The sequence below is a fragment of the Pongo pygmaeus genome, chromosome 8 (assembly GCF_028885625.2).
Source record: "Pongo pygmaeus isolate AG05252 chromosome 8, NHGRI_mPonPyg2-v2.0_pri, whole genome shotgun sequence".
NCBI classification, from domain to species: Eukaryota; Metazoa; Chordata; class Mammalia; order Primates; family Hominidae; genus Pongo; species Pongo pygmaeus.
The window spans coordinates 65,091,134-65,112,930 of record NC_072381.2 but is presented as its reverse complement, the minus strand read 5'-3'; the positions used below and the strand labels follow the sequence as shown (position 1 = coordinate 65,112,930).

General features: G+C 43.2%; 1 protein-coding gene across 15 annotated transcripts in view; it reads right to left on the bottom strand.

Moving 5' to 3' along the window:
- KCNMA1 (potassium calcium-activated channel subfamily M alpha 1) overlaps positions 1–21,797 on the bottom strand; it is a 768,905-nt gene that overhangs the window by 371,776 nt on the left and 375,332 nt on the right. For 14 of the 15 annotated variants that reach the window (XM_054435608.2, XM_054435610.2, XM_054435633.2 and 11 more), the window contains exon 3: positions 9,901–9,962. In XM_054435608.2, coding sequence (XP_054291583.1) covers positions 9,901–9,962 — 62 coding nt within the window. Of the gene's footprint in view, positions 1–2,703; positions 8,388–8,492; positions 9,963–21,797 lie in introns of those variants that run through there. The other variant, XR_010127425.1, reaches the window with a different exon arrangement.

The following is a 21,797-nucleotide window of genomic DNA, read 5'->3' as shown; positions in this document are numbered from 1 at the left end:
AATCAGAAGAAAATAAATATAATAATAATAAATGACGAATAATAATAATGAATCCAGGCTGGGCACAGTGGCTCACGCCTGCAATGCCAACACTTTGAGAGGCTGAGGTGGGAGGATTGCTTGAGCACAGGAGCTTAAAACCAGTCTGAGCAACACAGTGAGACCCCCCATCTCTACAATAATTTTTTTTTAATTAGCTGGGCATGATGGTGCCCACCTGTAGTCCCAGCTACTCTGAAAGCTGAAGCAGGAAGATTACTTGAGCCCTGGAGGCAGAGGTTGTTGTGAGCCATGATTGCACCACTGCACTCCAGTCTGGGCAACAGAGTGAGACCCTGTCTAAAAGAAAAAAAAAATTAGCCAGCCATGGTGGTGCATTCCTGTAATCCCAACTACTCAGGAGACTGAGACTGAAGGAACACTTGAGCAAAGAGGTCAAGGTTACCGTGAGCTATGATCATGTCAGTACACTTCAGCCTGGGTGATAGAGTGAGACCATGTCTCTAAAAATAATAGTAATAATAACAACAATAATAAATCCAGCCTGGATTATATTCATTCTTATACCAATGCAGCCACAAAATATAATATTTAATATTCTTATGGAAGAATTGGCTCAACAAGGCCAACGTACCTAGAGTCCATGGAAATCACAGCATGGAGCTGGAGGCAAATGCTGGTCTTCAGACCAACATCCATGTCCACACTGTGGCCTGTTTGCGAGCAGTACAAGCTCATTTTACTGCCGACTCTCCTCCCCATCATGCCCCTGTGATGCTCTGTATGTGGCAAGTTCGTAACAAGACCCCTGTAAAGTACATCACACACTGACCTCAGTTTCAAAAAGATAGAGTGGCTGCCATTCAGATGCTTCTGGAAATTTCCAAATAAAAATTTCCAAAAGTTTTAATCATCTGTCACTGGACAACAGGTATTACTGCCACTGGATAGAGTCCGCTTCTCTGATTATTTTATGCCGTCCCTGAAGCATTCTCAATCCCTAATCTCAGTGGTTGATTTCAAGGCAAGGTTTTGCTTGACTTAGCATAAACTGAAAATCACAAAGCCCAAGTACAGGCCATAATGAGAGTCTTCTCTTGTGGACTCCTAGAATTGAGGGCAGACTGAGTTTTCTGTCTATTGAACTCAAAATCTCCCTTAGAGCCAAAACATGTTATAGCATCCAGCTATCTTTTCAACTCCTCAACCTTCAGCACTTACTGTGTGCAATGCTCATATTAGTCATTGATATATTGCTTAGTGATGCCTTACTTGTTCTTGTTTTGTTATCTTATTTTTCCTTTATATATGGCTGGACTTCCTGCCCCTTGTAAAAATATGTATAATTTAAATATCTTAAAGGAAAAGATCTAGCATTATACATAAGTACTCAAAATTCCCCAGTACCTAGCAAAATGCCTTATATACAGTTTGTACTCAGTGGAGAGCTATTATCTGATTGGTACCTTTAAGGCCATAGGTACACAGACAGCTCTCAGCCTCATCTCTGCTACTGTGACGAGCCTGGTCGCCAATTCCCCCATGCTCTGCTTCTCCACTGAATTTTTAGGCAGGACATAATTGTTTCCTACACACACACACACACACACACACACACACACACACACACACACACAGAGTCTTTCTCTCCCTCTCTCTCTTTTCTCCCAAACTCTATGAACAAAGACATATGCATCAAAAAGTCCCAAGGGCATTGTTGCTTTGAGAGTTCTATTTTTAAGCCACAAATGACTCATCACCAACTAGAGTCTCCCCAAAGCTACATGTGTCAGGCTGTCAGGTCAAAAGACAAGGGGTAAAAGACAAGGAAGAGTTCACATCTCCTCCAGCCCATGAACCCCATGATAAAGCTGTAAAAGCTGCCACCACTCCACACACCACACCCCACCCCTGCCACAGTTGTGTTAGGCACAAGCACTGCACTTGTGTTTGGATTAAACTGTTCTGAGCTATAACATTTCGCTCCAGCTGGCTCCTATCCTGATCTCTCAGCCGTCTCTGAATGCATGTCAGCCTGTGACTATAGGGAAAGGCCCAGTGCCATATGACAGGGAGGAGATGCAGCCCTCTTGCGATATAAACTCAGGCTTGTTGTAGAGGACAGAAGTAACTAGTGGGCTAGTGGGTCTGAAAGGGAATGCATTTCTTCATTTGCCCTGAAACAATTATTCTTTTAAAAAGAATAAGAGAGGGCTAAGAGAGTGCCAGATTGTCCAAAGCATTCTTTTTAAGTTCTGGAGAGTGGTGAGAAGGGAAGAAATAATTCATCCTAATTTTGGAAGGCAAAGTAGATAGGGATGTATAGACATAGTTATCAGATAGTGTTTCCACAGGGGAAACAAATGAGCAATTGGGCAAAATGTCCTCAAAAGTTATGCATAACGAATTCCAAACAGGCCAAAACAATGTGTTCAGCTCTTCAATGTGTTCAGCCCTGTGTTACCCTTCCACAGTGGAGCTGAACTCTTAACTCTACCCATCCCCAACTCCACGCCGAAATAGTACAAAACAGAGAGGGAGACAGTGGGGAGGGAGAGAGAGAGATTAGTAGGAGGGTCATAAAATCAAGGAATTCAAGGCATCTTACCAGTGAGGATGAAATAAACTAATCCCATGCAGCCACCTGGCTGGATTTGATCTTTTCCACCTGGGATTATCTTTGTTCTTTCCCATGGCCCTAAAGGTTCCCCCATGATAAGGGCCTAGAAGTCCAGAATTGGCATAAAAAGACAATATATACTTTGCTATTCAATGAGTAGGTTATCATGTCTTTGTTCATTTTTGTATTTAGTAGAAAGAACCCAGGAGATCAAGTAGAAAAGGACTGGGAGAGAAGAGCTCTATCTTCCAGCTCCAGCTCTGCCCCTGGCTGGTCGGATGACCTTGAGGAGGTCCCTCATCCTCATTCCTCAGGAAAGGATGCTGATGCTCAGAGAACAATGTCACCATTTGGGATCCAATGCCTCTTTGACTCTAATACTATATTCTACAGTTGTCTTTTGTGGCAGACCTGAAAGGTTCAGCTCAGTCCTCCCGCCCTTAACTAGTATAGTCCCTGATTTCCCCAATGAAATGCCAAAGATAAGCAGTTACCTTAATGCTTCTAGATGCCATTGCCTACGATGCCTAGGTACCACTTGTGCAATGAGAAATAAGCAAGAAAGACAAGATTTCCTCACCAATGTGGAAGGGAGAAGGAGGAAGGGTGCTAATGCTCTGAAGTTTGACATAAATAAAACCAATCTGTTTGACAACCAAAGAACAGATCCTGTCCCCAAAATCTACCTATATGGAGACAATGACATATATACAAGTTGACTCTGTTACTTGGCATAATCTCCACCTGTCTTCTCTACCAGGCTTTCACTCGATTCATGAACAAATGGCAATATGGAAGGTCAGATGAGCTAGGAAGGCTGAGTTAGAGTTACTCTCATATCAGAGCACCAAGTGTTGCTATTAAAGGGTACATTCTGAAGGGGGACAAGGACTTCCCATTGGAGTTATTTACAGCCTCTTTGCCCTGAAGAAGTCTTCTCTTCCACCATCCCTGAGTGGGCTCGGCTCCTCTACCATCTGACATTCCATTCTTTCAACAGCTGCTGGCTCTCCTGTTGTGTTCCCTTCACAGATGTGCAGTGCCGTTCTGAACATCCTGCCCTTGAACTTTCCCTACCCATAATTTTCCAAACCAAAGCCTGGCAATAAAAATGTCAGTGAGGGATGGAGAAAATTGGGGGGAGTATTTTAAAAGGAAAAAAAAAAACAGGGAGGTGCTTTGCACACACAGTGATTTGTGTTGACTTCTTCAACAAAGGTTAAATGCATGCCGTGACTTCTCAAAAAGGGCACGAAGGCAGAGAGCTGGAGCTAATTTTCCAAAACACTACCTAGAAAGGCTGTGTTCCATAAAGGAACTGGTTACAGAGTATGCTGGTGAGCTTCCTTTTCTATGTCACAGGCTGCCCATCTCATCACGCTGCAGGATGGGGTACACTAAAGGGGATAGTGAAAGCTGGTATACATAGTCCTTTACAGTTTAAAATGCACTGTCATGAATGGGATGGGATCTGTGCTGTCCTCACAGCTCTCCCAGGTGCCTGTCTTGGGGCCGAGCACAGGAGAGGCAGTGGGTCTACACCTGTGCCTAGTCAGTTTGAACAAGGCTGGAGAAGGAAGCCAGATACTTTATGTCATTTCAAAGACCTCCATCCTATGTGGCTCCATTCTTTGGGGCCAAATTTTCCTGAAGTCCATTAGTTTGATAATACCAACTCTCTAGGCATATAAACATTGTGTAACATAATGCAAAACTATAACAAATCAACTAATTCTGTAACTCTCTAAAAGAGATAAAAGAATGTATCTCATGGGGAAACAGCATTTCTCATATCTATTTCAGTATGCCAAATCACAGGGACAGATTAGGTAAGGATAGGAAGGCCAAAGAGTCTTTCTACTTGGAAACACACCCCTAGGTGGTGGAAGCTAATGAGGAACAATCAGCTCTCCTTGTTTTTTGTTCATTTGATCCTATCCCATTGCAAAATGCTGCCACTCCACTGAGATAACAGAGAAGCTGGTCTCATTAAGCCATTATTAGGAAGGACTGAATCAAGGCCCAAACAGACATCAGACAACACCTGACCCAGGGCAGTGTCTTACATGGAAGGCCTATGATAGGAGCCTCCTACATACCCACAACTGCACACTTGGTTCTCAGGGTGAGAAATGGAGAAAGGGAGAACAAAAGAGAAAACAAGACCAGTGCATTGGCAGGATGAGGTGATGCAACTTCCCACTCTTGCAACATCTCATTAAACCCCGTCAGTTACTTCCACAATCTGGAAATTTACTTCTCGACACTAAAAGAGAGACGGCTTTAGAATGAGCCATGCTGGAATCTAATCCTGGCTCTACTGCTTACTAGCTACGTAGCTTGGGCTATGCCTGCAGCTTCAGCCTCCTCATCTGTAAAGTGGGAATAGTAATACCTATCCTAAGAAGTTGTTAGGGGAATTCAATGAGGCTGCATGTGCTATTTTTGGTAAAGTGCCTAGCTCTGTAGCTCACAGACAGTACATAATCAGTGAATGTTAGTTCCCTCCAACGACTTGCCCTCTCTTCCCTTTTGAAAGAGAATTTCTAGGCCAAGGGATGAGAGGCCAGGCTATGTGAAGACCGGGGAGGGAGAAACTACTGGGCGACTAACCAGTTCTGCTAACTCTGGACATCCCCAGTACATCCCCAATACATCAATGGTGCCAGTTTTATTTTCAGAGACTATGAAAACAATCTGGTCAACTTCTATCACAATCTTAAAGATAGTTTTCCTTAACCATAAGCAATTTTACTGCCTGGAAAATATTCAGCATTATCACATTTGAAGATGTTACAAACTAATAAATGAATACAAAATGAATAAATGGGTGAGTGGATGCAAAAGTAACATTTTAAAAGACTGGGGAGAGGCCATTTTCCAATCGTAACCCCACTGTTGCCTTGGCAATTGTGCCCTTGGGTGAGATGCTCTACAAAATTTGTGCTGCCATTTCCTTCTTCCTAACGTCCATATCCCCAGAACAGCAGTGCTGATACCAGAAGCCAAGAGCAAAGACTGGCAAAATCAGCAAGTGCCCCCATTGTGTGCCAGCCATTATGGAGCAGATAAAGTCATTAAGGAAAAATTTAACAACGTATAACCTTTCAGCTTTACTCTGCAAACAGCAGGTAGCTTCCCTTTCAGAGACAGGAGCCTGCATTGAAGTCACCAGTGAGCAGGACTTGACCTTCATTTTCAGTATACGCTGCATTAAATATTCATAATCCACGTAACCGTAGCATAAGAAGTAGCAGCGTTTAAACATGAATCAAAGGAATAAATATCTTCACACATGTGAGTCATCCTTTCCCAGAATGCCCCTGGTGAAAATGCAAATACCCAGAGCTCTGGGCCTCTGTCTCTTCCAACTTTCTCTTGAAATTCTGAAAGCAACAGGGACTGCTGCATTATGCAATCCATGAATCTCGCTCTCATGCTGACACTGGTGGGTCTTTGTTTTTTTTCCTTATCTGTTAGATAAGAATTGCTGTTCTTGTGTCAAAGGGAGGAAATAGACAAGAATGGAAGCAGCAATGGTGACATTAGCACCCACAGGGCATCTGCAGGCACTCTTGACTTGGTTGTACAATTTCTAAAAAATCTTTGCTTCACAAGGATCAGAATATGTGGGAGGACAGGGTTGGCGTTGGTGTCGGGAGACATCAGAATTAGGAGCTAAAGTGACGTGTGACATAAATCGGGCAGGAGTCCTTTTAAAAAGAATGCAAAAGAAAGGGAGCTTTTTGTACACAATCCACTTCATGTGGCTAATTGGAGATCTTTGGGGAGATGGTGTGTGGAGGGCTCAATGCTTGTCTATGCTTATAAAGGCACTGACGTGATGTCAAACCAAAGACTTGGTCCAGAGGCATCTTCCTCTGCTTGGGTGTTTCTAGAGAGTCTACTGCTGGAATGATAAAGCATAATTTTAGTAAGGTTTAATGTAATTATCTTTGGTTTTCAATTCCAGGAGCTCTGAGGACAATCTGTCTTAGCTAGATAGTAATCACTTGCAGCTACACAAATGAGTCTTCCCTCACAATCACCCTAGGATCATTAAGATCAGACCCAAAGAAAACGCCCTATGCTGGGATTTGTCTTTGCTTAATGGCCAAAAATGAAAGGTGTGCAGCTGTCTTTGGAAGTGACTTATCCATCACCTCTGGATAGTAAAAAGAGCTTTAAAAGGTTAAAAAGATCATAAACCACCAATGATGACCTTTCTCTGAGCTGTATTGCTAATGGACAGAAGTAAAATAACTACCTAGCCTGCTTGTCCACTTGCACAACTGGAGCTGGCCTGCCTCGAGACATAGCTGGTCCAGCAGACCTCGGGAGCCTGTTTTATACATTAATCGGCATTCCTCACACTTTTCAAAGGGCTGGGTACAGAGAGCCTGGAATCTCAAACTTGTGCTACAGGATAGTCCTCAGCATTCTGGAGGGGAGGGGCAGCTCTGGCTAAAATTCACAGAGACAAGCCATTTCACCCATGTCTGTTGGTTTAGATTCACTTGGGGGAAAGCCTATAGACTGTCCCCTGATTTATTTATTTGAAGGGTGTAAATACTAGCTACAATTCATCTGGAGAATTCTGGGTGCTTTTTTTCCAGGGTGATGATTTAGTATGACTTCCACGAGAAGTTTAAAGCTGTCTTTCCAAAATACCCAGATGGCCAGCCAAACCACGAATGTGTAAAACTGGTAACAGTTTTGAATGAAAGACATGGATTTTAAGAACGTATATTCTACTCTCTCACTTTCTTTCCATTTGCATCTTATATGTGGATAGAACTTCATTTTTTTTCTCATTCACTAAGCTCGATTATAATTTTTTAATAGGTTTCACTGTGTTTTATTCCCGGAAATCTATGGACTTACCATAGAGATGGCTTTAGAGATTCTACACTAATTCTCTCCCAAACTAAAGCTGAGCTTGCTTGCCATCTTTCCCAAGGAAGATGGAAAACTCCGTTGTGCTGAATCCACTGATTGGGCCTGCCACCGGACAGAATCTTCGGATATGCTCTCAGAACAAAATGAAGTCATGAAAATGAAAAGTTTCTATATAAATAACCAGAAGGTCTTCTTATAAACAAAGCCTTGCTATGCCAAATCACACGGTTTAGCAACAGAGAAGAAAGGCTAAAGCTGGGATGAGGCTACGACAGTCCTCAGGCAGAATGGGAATAGCCTTGTTTCTAACCTTATGGGCATTTTTGCCAGGAAAAGGTGAGGACAGGACTGAAGTTCCATCCTTGGGATAGACTATTTGCAAGTTCATAAAAGAAACCAGAATCAGAGAGGACTCCCAGTGCTGTCTTCCCCAAGGCTTAGAAGGATCACAATTAAAGCCAAAGGACATTGAGATGGTGTAGGACATTAGGGGAAGAGGGTATGCATTGGGGAATTTCATTCCTTTTCATCTTCTTACATGGAAACAGAGAACACCAGGATCTACAGAACAAAAGACTGCCTCATAGTAGACTGTAAAAAAAGACACAATCCAAATCCATCTAAAGAGCATTTTATTTCTGAGAAATACAGAGGGACAAAAGGTAAAAAAAACAAAAACAAAAACAAAAAAACGAAAAGGGAAGGAAGGAGCTGGCTGAGGCATCTGGACTTCTAACCCATCAACACACTCACCTCCACATTAGGGTTTTCTTTCTCTGGGACACACAAGCTTCAAGCCCAAACCTCTTTCCTGAGTCTCAGCATGGAAGTTGGCAGGGTCTGCACCCCTCGACATGTGAGAACACCCCTGGAGAGAGATTGGAGAAATCAGACCAGGGGCTTTAGAGGATCTTCAGTTCAATACAAATAGGGTCCAGAATCATTAAGAGTAAATATTTAAAAGGGGGCTTACCTTCAATGACATGCCAATGGGAGTCTTCCAAACTTAAACAAGTTCTTCTCTTTCTTGGATCGGGAGAGCTGATGGAGGGAGCATGTGGAATCTTGTCTCCTGACAGCGTTTAAAGGACTCTCCATCTGAGATGGGTGAGGGCAGCCCAGCCTCGCATGTGGGGTGGACTGAAGGACCTCTGATAGGCTTAGACTTGGCTGACTTCCAGAGACAGGTTATTAAAGGAGATTTTTTTTTGTTTTCCTTGACTGACATTTTGGCTTCTCCACCCAAATGCACAAAATCCTTGGCCGGTGACCAGATGGCTCTGAGAAATTCTGAGTTTAGCTGTGCATGAAATTACCACCATCCCAAGCCACAGGAAAGGAGCACTAAGCTCAGAATTCAGGCACACCAGAGTCTGAGCCAACAGGCACACCAAGCAGGTTTCTTAGTATCAAAGTCTAGTAGCCAACCATGCCAGGGATAGAGTTCAAAGTTCAAAACACTCACACAGTGGACAATAAGCGCAACAAGCTCAAGGCCATTGTCACCAGAGTTGCCAAGTTCACTCCACAACAGAAAATGAGTTAGACTCCAGCTTGTTTCCCAGATGCCGTCAACTTCATGATTGCAATAGTATAGTTGGAACAAATTATTTCCTCAGTGTTGGCACCTGCAGGAATCAGGGCAGAACTGGCTGCAACGTTGCAGTTCTAGTCTGTGCCCTCTTCATCCTTCTGCAGGGTCTTTATCATCTGTCACTCAGGCTCACTCTGGAGCACCAGTCCATTCAGCTGGCACCCAAGGAGTCTGCATGAGTGTCCACTCTAGAAGTCCTCAAATGGCCAGGGCCTCCACCTCTGGAGGTCATGATGAACTCCTCCATCCATCTCCTTACCTTCACAAGTCAAGAAGCACCAGCGTGCAATGCTTCAGCTGAATACCCGATTGGCAGGTGAAAGGATAGCACCATGCTTTCTAATCTGACCTCCAGTAAGACCAAAGCATTGGAAACCCAATTGAGAAAAGGATCCCACAACCATAGCAAGAATGGCTCAGACCCTCATCTGTGGGAAACTGTCACCCTCCCAGAAGTTGCAAATTCCCATCAAGTCATCTTAACTACTTGACATCTTCAGTGCAAATACATCATCAGGAAACAGCTCTTTAAAAATAAGTAATACCCAGCAAGAAGACTTGACCTCATATACCTCACCCTCCTATACCAGCGGACTCAAAGTAGCCTTCCTTCTGAGAACTTTCTTTCCCATTTAGAAAGTCAGTACAGTACAGCCCTAGCTTCCTCCAAAATCTTCTGCACTCAGAAGGTCTTGCAAACGTTGGTGTCAAGGTAAATAAATGGATCAACGTAAAGACTCATGATTGTTTATGAAATGAGGGCAAGAAAGTGTATTTGAATACTCACTTTGACGAATCTATGAAGTATATTACAAGTGCACCGATGCTGAGAGCAAAGACTAAGACAACCTGCAAAAGAAGAGGAGAATGCCATCACTTGAGAGTTGGACCTCAGGATGTTTGGGTTTTTTGACACATACTGAAGCAGCTTTGAAATATGGTGCCCATTGCTCTTGGGGACCTGCTTGGAAATCTCACCCTCATCCCCAGCCCCCCATTACTGCCTCAGGGTTGGCTCCTCATATAGCAATGGGCAGCAACCTCGCTCCTTGCCAATAGGGGTCAGGGTAGCCTTTTATGTCTCAGGGCATAAAAGGGTTTTTATCTGACCCTGTTATCTCGAAGTCCAGCTTCTCTGCAATTGAAGTTGATAAACTTCAGTGGGAAAAAAGCAGGTGAAAATTTAGGGTGATACAATTTTTAATATTATATGTAGTCTAGGATCTGCAGGAACTCCAATAGAGGAATATCAACTTTAACAGCTTCATTGAGGCATAATTTACATACCACAATATTCATCCATTTAAAAAGTACAATTCATCAATGACTTAAGTAAATCTACTAAGTTATGCAACAACCATCACTGTAATCCAGTTTCAGAACATTTTCATTGTCCCAGTGAGATCCCTCATGCCTGTTAAATCAATCCCCTTTCCCATTTCTGAGCCCCAGACCACACTGATCTACTTTCTGTCACTACACAAGAGATACCAATTTGAAGATCATAAATTTGCTCGTACAAATGTCCATGTGTGTATGTGTGGACATACATAAAGATATATTCACTGCATGTATGATCTACAAGATTATAACACTTCTGAAATATATAGGAAAGTAGCTTCGGTTCAGGAAGTCAATTAGGCAATCCATTAGGCCAGTTATGTGACAATCCTTGTCCTACTTTACACTCTTCACTCAAAATTAATCTCCATGGATGGAAGACAGTTTTGGCATCTCCTTCAGTGGATACCTGTCATGCTAAGGTCCATCGAATGAATATGTAGCAGATTAGGCTGCCACTGACACTTCTGTCCTCAGTACACATTCTACTTTCTTTAATCTTTCACAGAGGAGACTATTAATGCAAATAAAGGATAGTCAGAAATAAAGAAGATGCTTTCAGCCAACAATTAAGCCTGAGAACAAAAAGTATGCACCACCATTACACACAATGCCTGGCTGCTAGGTCAACCTTTCCAGGTATGCTAATACGCTGAAGAGACTGCAGGCTGAAGGGCATTGGAAGTCAGTCTCCTCAGTGTCCATCTATTGACATCTCTCAGGCCTTGGCTGGTGGGTAGAGAGGAATCCCAATTTATGTAAAGACTAAGCATGATCAAGCTGTGTGTGTGTGTGTGTGTGTGTGCCTGTGTATGTATGAGAGACAGAATCTCTCTCTTTTATACCTACCCACACACACACCCCCCTGTATTTTGTATGTGTGCCAAAGTGGCTGACAGAAAATGAAATCTGCATGAGATACTCATTTAAAGCATTGCAAAACTCCATGGAGCTCCTGGGGCAGAATGGTGGCTTGCACAGCCCAGAAAACGACCATTAAAAACAATTGGACACTGTAAAAGGAATATGCAGTTTCACAGCAACTGATAAAATCTCCATATAAAGGGAGGTACTAAAACAATACACCACTGAGGTTTATTTCATTCTGCCATTTTTTTTAAAAAAAAAAACTAAAACATGCTCCAATTGAATGCTGCAGTCTATCAGTAATTATCATCCAGCCAGCACTAATCCCTCTTAGCTGCCTCACCTCAGCCCCTCCCCTCACACACATTCATTCATATGTTCCTTTCAAAGGTACACACAAAAACAAGCAAACAAAAACATGAGCAGGCCTTCGCTTTTTCCTCTATTATCTAAAGGATGCAGCAAAACAAAGAGCTTAAGATTAATTTTGATCTGTGCTGCTATTTCTGAGGCATAAGCAGTTAGATCCTGGCCCTGACCTCATTCTCAAAAGGCTGCAAAGAGAAGGGGTGTGGCCAGAACCCAGGAGAAGGGCCTCTTCTCCATTCATAAACAGCTGATTTAAGACTAATCCCTGTCCATTTGGCTCCCTGTGTGTGTATCTGTGAATGCTGAGCATCTGTCAGAGCTGGCTATATAGGCCTATGCCACCCAGAGCCACTGTTGCAGAAAAGGACAGGAAAGAAGTCCTTGCAAATGGCATCTACATCATTCTGTAAGGAACTCGAAATCTAAGACCCCTGCAATGGCAATGATTTTGCAGCATCTGATGGCCAACATAGCTGATTCTAATTTGCTCCAGCTGCCTCCACTTGGAGTCGGTGATGAGGACTAATGCATTCCTTATTTAAGCAAATCAGCCAGTGACAGGAGGAGGCCAGGAATCTTGCTACCCTCTGAAGATGAAAACTCAAATATCAGCATCTCTCTGATAGGGTAAGAGAGGGAAGAAATCCAGGAGGGAAATAACCTCCACAGCTCCCTGGCCCTGAAGACTCTGTTGAATGGACATGCATTTGGGTCCACGTGTTCAGCTGGAAGGCCTCCTCTCAATGAGACACAGGATAGGCAAACTGCCCCACGATGTACCATGAAATGCTCCCTGGGGAGATGATCTGCCTCCCAGTATTAAGGTAACTGTGCACGTAGTCTTGAAACTTGCTAAATGCCTCTTTATCGTGTCAGGCTCGATCACATTGTCAGCCCAGATCCAGGTGCTGCAGAAAACACATCAATACTTTGGATGTGGCCATGAAAATAGAATCCCCATCAGAGACTTGTCTTCTCTAGGCCCCTAGCAAAGCCACCTTAGAAGTGTCAGTTTAGTCTCTCTCTTTCTCTATCTCTCTAACAAATCCCCATTGTCTGAGAACTCTAAGTTTGAAAACACAAAATGATTACATTTTAGTCTGCATGGTGATGGTATTATTATAGAGCACCCCAAATAGTCATCTAAGTATTTAACATATGCTATACATAAGGCCCAAGAAAAACAGAAGATGGAAGGCCACTTGGAGTCATGAAATATACTCTTTTTTTTTCTCGTTCTGTCGCCCAGGCTGGAGTGCAGTGGCGTGATCTCAGTTCACTGCAACCTCTGCCTCCCAGGTTCAAGCAATTATCTTGCCTCAACCTCCCAAGTAGCTGGGACTACAGGTGCCTGCCACCATACCCGGCTAATTTTTTGTATTTTTAGTAGAGAGGGGGTTTCACCATGTTGGCCAGGCTGGTCTCAAACTCCTGACCTCAAGTGAACCGCCTGGCTCAGCCTCCCCAAGTGTTGGGATTACAGGCATGAGCCACTGCACCCGGCAAAATATACTCTTTTTTTATAGAGTCATTCTTCTGTAGATTAATCCCATGCTATTATGCAATTAGTGATAAATCATATAGTACAGGTTTAGCCAATATAAAATGAACTATTGCCTAGATGGATCATTAGTAACTGGGTAAGGATAGAAAAAGTAGGGCTCTTATCTCAATATCCTCTCCTTTCCCAAAATGTCCTTCCTTTCTACATAGTACCACTACTGTAATATCTCTTCATGAAGGGGTGAGGCCATTGGGAATCCTTTTGCAAGCTTCTATAGTTTCAGGGACAAGGAGGACAGAAGCCCAAGGGACATGGTAAAATGAGGCCAAGGAAAGCACAGTACCCCAGAAAGCAAAGCATCCCTGCCCTACAGCAGCTGAGTCATAGAATAAGACAATAACCAAGCATGTAACAAAGCATTGTCCCACACAAGGGCTTGGGGGCAGCAGTGTGATACACAGATAATTTGAGCATTGCCTCTCAGGGCACTTGTGCTAGCTTGCTTGAGAGCCTGTCCTGCTTGCTAAACTTGCCATAGTCTGAGCTCAACAAATTACCTCAGCCACCTTGGACAGTATGAATTGTCACCTTCTCAGATTTACTGAAAACACCCATATGCTGTGTGGAGATATTGACTACTCGGTGTGCCAGATTCCTAAAAACAAAAGCAATTTGATAAATGTCATTGGAACAATGGTGCTTTGAGTCATCTATTTTCAAAACTCCAAGATCAAACAAGACATGTGTTTGCACAAAAGAATGCCAGAAACACACATACATGGTGTTTTTTTTTTTTTTTAAGGGCAGGGTGTGGTGGCTCATGCCTGTAATCCCAGCACTTTGGGAGGCCATGGCAGGCGGATCACTTGAGGCCAGGAGCTCTAGACCAGCCTGTCCAACACAGTGAAACTCTGGCTCTACCAAAAAATGCAAAAATTAGCAGTTGTGGTGGTGCACACCTGTAGTCCCAGCTACTTGGGAAGTTGAAACAGGAGAATCACTTGAACCCTGGAGGCAGAGGTTGCAGTGAGCCAAGAGTATGCCACTGCACTCCAGCCTGGACAACGAAGTGAGACTCTGTCTCCAAAAATAAAAAATAAAAAAATAAAAAAGTGAGCTGGGCATGGTGGCTCACACCTGTAATCCCAGCACTTTGGGAGGCCGAGGTGGGGGGATCATGAGGTCAGGAGTTCGAGACCAGCCTGGCCAATATGGTGAAATCCTGTCTCTACTAAAAATATAAAAAGTTAGCCAGGCATGGTGGCACTCGCCTGTATTCCCAGCCACTCAGGAGGATGAGACAGAAGAATCTCTTGAACTTGGGAGGCAGAGGTTGCAGTTAGCCGAGATGGTGCCACTGCACTCCAGCCTGGGTGACAGAGTGAGACTCCATCTCAAAAAAAAAAAAAAAAAAAAAAAATCTGTCCCTAACACCTGATGCAAAGAAGGAGCCTGGTGCAAAATGGGGAGGAGAGAGGGTAAGTCCACAGCCATCTCGCTAGATGAAAATCCCGGTGGACCATGAAGATCTTTCAAATGTCTGACAAAGTTCATGAAAATGGAAAATAGTACAGCCAAGCATAGACTATTCCCCCTCAGGTGACGGAGCACTTCAGGAAAAAGGCAGATTCAGTGATGTGAGTATAGAGGTGATTGAGTCAGGAAAGCTGGCTCTTAGAAATATTTCCTGTTCTAGAACCCGGACTGGAGTTGCTGCGATTAGGTCCATATGCTTTCAGCAGGTGTGTGAGGCATCACGGCCTTGGGAGGCGGATTCAGAGCCGAGGCTCACAAAGGTGGCTACCACCAGAATCCAGTCACCTGAGGAGCTTTCCTTCCAAAGCAGAGACACCCTCATCCCACCCTAGGACCAGCAAATCATGAGCTGGGGGAGGGGAAGTCTGGGCACCTCTTTTTAACAAGCTCCTCCAGTGAATCTGACAATGGGAGTCACCGAATTAAAGCCATTAGGAGAAACCACTTAGCTCAAGTCAGAGATTAATTTACAAATGTCGCCTTAACAATTAGCCCATTGGAACATATGTATGAGGCCTGCAGGCTTAGAGAATCGTGCTAGGAGTACTAGAAAAAGTACAGAGAGGAGGATGAATTAATTCTCTCCTGAGCAGGTTTTACACATTCTTCTCAGCTCACAGCAGAACAAATGACCCTAATTAATGATTCTGCATGTTTGATCAGGGTTTAGCCGCCTCCTGACAGCAGAGACCCTTCTCAGAAAATGGACAATTTTTTATATATGATCCCAAAGGTATAGGACTTTTTAAATTGAAGTATATAATTTACATATAATAAAATCCACTATATTAAAAAATGCAGTTTGGGAGGCCAAGGCAGGGAGATTGCTTGAGCCCAGGAGTTCGAGACCAGCCTGGGCAACATAGAGAGACCCTATCTCTACAAAAAAAAAACTTAAAAAAAAATTATCCAGGCATGGTAGCATGTGCCTATAATCCCAGCTACTCCAGAGGGTGAGTCAGGAGGATCGCTTGAGCCTGGGAGGTTGAAGCTGCAGTTGAGCTGTGATCAAACCACTGCACTCCAACCTGGGTGACAAGGCAAGACCCTGTCTCACACACACAAAAAAAGGAAAAAAATAGATGTGAGAACTCCCAAGGCAAAACAATCTGGTGACTTTTTGTTTTTGAGAGATAACATCATTCCAACATCTAAATTATAATGTTTTTGGCCTGGTGAATTTATTAATAACAATGCCAACAAACATTTATTGAACACCTATGCACAAAGGCCAGAGTGAGAGACAGAGAAATGCAAAACTAAAACAGTTAAGTCTGGCCTGGCCTTTGTCCTCAGGGAGCAAGGGATCCAGAAGTTTAAATTACTCAAGGGTCCCTTCTGAATGTAAGAAGTGCTACACATATCAACAGTCATCTCCAGGATGTCAAGGAAGGATCAGATCAGGCAGAGAAGCAACACCACCCTCATTTCAGACTCCCAAAGCAGAAGCGGGAGAGAAAGGGAGAAATGGAAAACCAAGGAAGAAGGAAGAAGAATTTTTGACATTGCAAGTCCACCTGGCTGTTCTAGGAAAGGACAGACACCAGTGATACAGTTTGGCTGTGTCCCCACCCAAATCTCATCTTGAATTGTAGCTCTCACAATTCCCATGTGTTGTGGGAGGGACCTGGTGGGAGGTGATTGCATCATGGGGGTGGGTCTTTCCCATGCTGTTCCTGTGATAGTGAATAAGTCTCACAAGATCGGATGGTTTTATAAAGGAAAGTTTCCCTGCACAAGCTCTCTCTCTTCCCTGCCGCCATGTAAGATGTAACTTGCTCCTCCTTGCCTTCCGCCATAATTGTTAGGCCTCCCCAGCCACGTGGAACTGTGAGTCCATTAAACCTCTTTTTCTTTATAAATTACACAGTATTGGGTATGTCTTTATCAGCAGTGTGAAAACGGACTAATACAACCAGGCACACAGGATGAGTGATGTGGAGAAGGAAGAGCACAGGACACAGAAGACCTGGGTATGAATCTCCACTCTGCGCCATAAGCAACATGCTCTTAAGCACATCACTTAATTTCTCTGGGTCTCAGTTTCCCAATTTGTGAAATAATGAGATTTAAACAGATGATTATGAGATGGGACCTTGGTAGGAACTAAAAACTTTTGGCTTGAAAAGGTAGCCCTCACTTATGCTAACTGTAAACCATGTATGCATAAGTCTGATTCAACATGCTGACAATATGCCTGTCCCTAAAACTGTATGCAAGAGACTTGTTTCATAAGATCACAAGAATAAACTCCATAGACACTCAGATTCATAGTTTGTGTTTCCAGCAGCACAATCAATTGCTCATGCAGAATGTCATCCCACAAAACTAACACAAGACATAGAAGGGCCATGGATCAGCTCTCTCCTGAGTCTGGGTCTCAGCTCTGCCATCACTACAGAAAATTGAGTGGTGGTCTGACCCATCCCCTCCCTCTCCTTGCCTCTGTGAGCTTTGAAAAGCCCATGTTTTTGCAGGCTTTAGCCCTCCAGAAGCTCAGACTGAGTCTCAGTGTTTTCCTAAGGGAAAAAGAAAATGATTTTTTTCTCTTTACTGTTTAGCAAGTATAGTTGATATGTTCTTGTCATTCCTAAGTCATGAATGGTTCTCAATAGAAGAAGATATAGGCCAGGTGTGATGGCTCATGCCTGTAATCCCAACACTTTGGGAGGCTGAGGTGGGTGGATCACTTGAGATCAGGAGCTCAAGACCAGCCTGGCCAATATGGGGAAACCCTATCTCTACTAAAAATACAAAAATTAGCTGGGTGTGGTGGCATACACCTGTAATCCCAGCTACTCAGGAGGCTGAGGCAGGAGAATTGCTTGAACCCAGGAAACGGAGGTTTCAGCAAGCCGAGATAATGCCACTGCACTGCAGCCTGGGCAACACAGCGAGACTCTGTCCCAAAATATATATATATAAAAAATATATAATCTTGCCACCAAAAAAGGATTTTTGTTATCACACATTTAAAAACATCTGTAATATTTTTGCAGAGCCATTTAATCATCCATAGGTCCCCTAAATTACCAAGCTAGCATTCTGAAACATCACATTTGACTTATGGAAGCACATGCACAAAAATGCTGTAAATTGATTCACTGGAAACCAAGACTCCAAACAACAGATTAAGTAGAGATGTATTCAAGATGAAAGAAAGGAAGAAGAAAGAGGGGCTTTGTAGTTGGTATTTGGGATTATAGCATTAAAATAAAATGCATGGGATTGCCAGATAAGAGTAAAACCGGTTTGTTCACATGTAAGGAAGCCTAGTAAAAATCTCTATGATTTTACAGGCATTAGGATCTGGTGCTTCCAAAAATGCAATACTATGAAGCCATACTCAGTGTGCAATGGACTGAATTCTTAGGATACACATGTAAATTGGAGAGAATCCCTCCTTAAATCACCTCAAATGTCTTCCATAACTTTTGGTATGAAGAAAAAAAAATCCCTGACAGAGTCCACAAGGCCCTGAAAACTCTGGTCTTTTCCTCCTCTCTGGCTTTATTTCACACGCTTCCACATCTAGACTCCAGGAACCTCCAGTTCTTCTCGTTCTCCATTTGCCTCCTCCCACCCCAACCACCACAGAGCCTTCGCACAAGCACTTCCCTCCTCCCAGAAGCCTCACCTGCTCGCATGGGATGCCCATCCTTCAGAAATCAGCTCTGCTGTCACTTCCCTGCCCATAGGTATAGTCTGCTTTGTGTAGCAGTTAGCAAAGCAGCAATTTTACATGTCTTTGTGCAATCATTTTGATCAATTGCTCTCGTCTTTCCTTTGCTAGATGGCAAGTTCTATGAAGGCTGGGTGTGTGTTCATTTTTAGTTATCACTAAATTCCAAGAAACTAGCAAAGTGTCTCAATCAGTATTTGTTAAATAAATAAATATGTGGAGAAAAGGCTGGAGAATTAGTTTGAAGACTGAGTGTAGTGGAAGCAAAAGACAGGTGGGAGAAACATGGATTACCCTCACTGAGTGAGACCCTGAAGTTTATAACCTGAAATAAAGGTGAGATGCAGTTCCAGGTAACGGCAGGATCCAGGGGATCCCTGGTGAAAGTGGAGCAGGAAGAAGAGCACCGCGGTGGTCGAGGTCGAGGGTCTGAGACACACACAGGGACAGCAAGGACAGTCCTGCACACAGACTCGAAGGGGATGGCGGGAGCTGAGGTTGAGAACAGAAGAGGACAGAGCCATCCCTGAATAGGGGGAGGGGCCTGGACCTAGGTGGGTGACAGCATCAGGAAGGACAGAGAGAGGAAGGATTTGGTCGGACGGCAGGAGCCTGGAAAAAACAGGTTTCTACAAGAACAGAAGGGCAACGAAGGGCCAGAGTGTCCAGCACCCCTGGGTTATAAAGATGGCCGGGCATGGTGGCTCACGTCTGTAATCCCAGTACTTTGGGAGGTGGAGGCAGGTGGGTCACTTGAGGTCAGGAGTTCAAGACCAGCCTGGGCAACATGGTGAAAACTCATCTCTACTAAAAGTACAAAAATTAGCTGGGCATGGTGCTGTGCACCTCTATTCCCAGCTACTGGGGAGGCTGAGGCATGAGAATTGCTTGAACCCCAGTGGTGGAGGTTGCAGTGAGCTAAGATCGTACCACTGCATTCCAGCCTGGGCAACAGAGCGAGACTCCGTCTCAAAAAACAAACAAACAAACAAAAAACAAACAAACAAACAAAAACAGAAACAGCAACCTCAAGAGAGAGAAGTGAGGGAAACAACTATGTCTCTAGGAAAAACAGATTCAACTGAGGTGGCAGATATAGGGAACATTTTGTGAAGAAGTAGAGAATTCAGATTTGAATCAGGACTAGGAATCTGTGAAAACAGATGTCATGAGAAAGTGAGATGGAGAGGCATAAAATAATGGAAATGCCAACGTTCCAATAATAAATGAATATATTTGTGTGTATTTGTATGCACACAAACACGCTGCAAGGGGCACAGAGACAAACTGTGATTCTTCCCCGTCCACAAAGACAGGGTCTCTATCAGTATTTATTAACCACCTGCGGGTCTCTATCAGTATTTATTAACCACCTACATGCCCCCCAGCCGTTTGTCTCTGTCCATTTTCAAATCAGGTCACTTCAAAATGACTATAAATACATATGAAACCCTGGGAAACAACAGGGCTCCCTCTTACTATAAGTTTACTATAAATCATTCATCCATCAGTATATAGACAAAGTTAACAGCGATCATGGACTTTTTTTGAGAGAGCAGAAGAAAAGTTGACTCATGCAGATAGACACAGTGTCTGAATTCTCATTTTTTAATGCTCCCCAAAGAAGAATCTGGGACACGATTACTACAAGCCAATTGCCCAATCTCTTCCCTTCTGAGGGCTTCCTGTGACATAACTATAGGGCCAGAGTCATGTGAACTTCTGCAGGTTCATGTTCCCCAAACATCGCAGGAGTGTTGTACTACATCCTGGATTTTGTTGATGATGTTCATCTCATTTTGCCCGAATTAAAAATAAAGAAAAGTTCAATATATTCCTCCTAGGGCTTAATTTGTTATAACTGAAATGAGGGAAAGCAGTTGTAACAGGAAGTCAGAAAACTTTCCCTAAAACCTGTGCCCTTCCTCCAAGTCGAGGTTTAATGACACTGAAATCTTACATCATTGCATCATAAAACTTAAAAGGTTGCTTTTTGCATAATTTTACCAATGACATTAAAACCGATGCACTGGCAAGCATGATAAAATCTTCCATTTGAGGTCTAAAGTTTGAAGACCTTTCCTGTCCAATTATTGAAAAACCTAGGGGAAAAAGTTCCATCCGCTGGTGGAGCGCTCAAGTTTGCAGCTAATGAGCTTTTTAAGAAATTGTCTGGCTTAAGCGCATGTGGGTTTGGCCAACTGGATTTTTAATTTAATTAGGTTTATGAGATGAGAAATCTTCTGTAGTGTAGTCAGGTCAGAAGTTGCCACTCACTGTCACCAAGGACTAAATTTGTGGCTATCTTTGCCCTACTTCTCAAACCCTGCCAGTTGTTAAATTATATTAAAGGCAAAACTGGAATTTAAAGCTGGGACTCAAGCAAATACTTATATGCCCATGTTTGTAGCAGCCAAAAGGTAGAAGCAACCCAAAGTGTCCATGGACAGATGAATGGATAAACAAGATGAGGTCTCTCCATACAACGGAATATTATTCAGTGTTCATAAAGAAGGAAATTCTGGTCCATACTACAACGTGAATGACCCTTGAAGACATTATGCTAAGTGAAATAAGCTATACATAAAAGGACAAATATTGTGTGAATCTACCTAAAGGAGGTACCTAGAGTAGTCACATTCATTGAAACAGGAAGTAGAATGATGGTTCCTTGGAAGTGGGGGAGAGGGAGAAGTGGGGAATTATTGTTTAATGGGTACAGAGTTTCTGTTTTGTAAGATGAAAACAGTTCTGGATATGGATGGTGATACGGTTTGGATGTTTTCCCTCCTCCAAATATCCTGTTGAAACATGACCACCAGTGTTGGAGGTGAGGCCTGATGGGAGATGTTTTGGTCATGGGGGTGGATCCCTCATGAATGGCTTGGTGTCCTTCCAGTGGTAATGAGTTAGTGAGAGATATGATTGTTTAAAAGAGTCTGGGACCTCTGCACTTCTTTCTTGTCCCCTTGCTCCTGCTCCCTCTCTTGCCATGTGATACACCAGCTCCCCCTTTGCCTTCCACCATGATTGTAAGCTTCCTGAAGTCCTTACCAGAAGCCAAGCAGAAGTGGGTGCCATGCTTGTACAGCCTGCAGAACCATCAGCCAAGATAAACCTCTTTTCTTTATAAATTACCTATCTTCAGATATTCCTTTATGGCAATGCAAATAACTAGTACAGATAGTGATGATGATTGCACAATGTGAATGTACTAAAAGCCACTGAATTGTACCCTTACAAATGGCTGAAATGGTAAATCTTATGCATATTTTACTGCCATTTACAAAATGAAAAGAAAATTCTGAGAACCCGCAAGTAGAATTCAGAAGCATATGTATATTTAAAAACTCAAACATCATAACCCTCCCACAGGAATACTGAC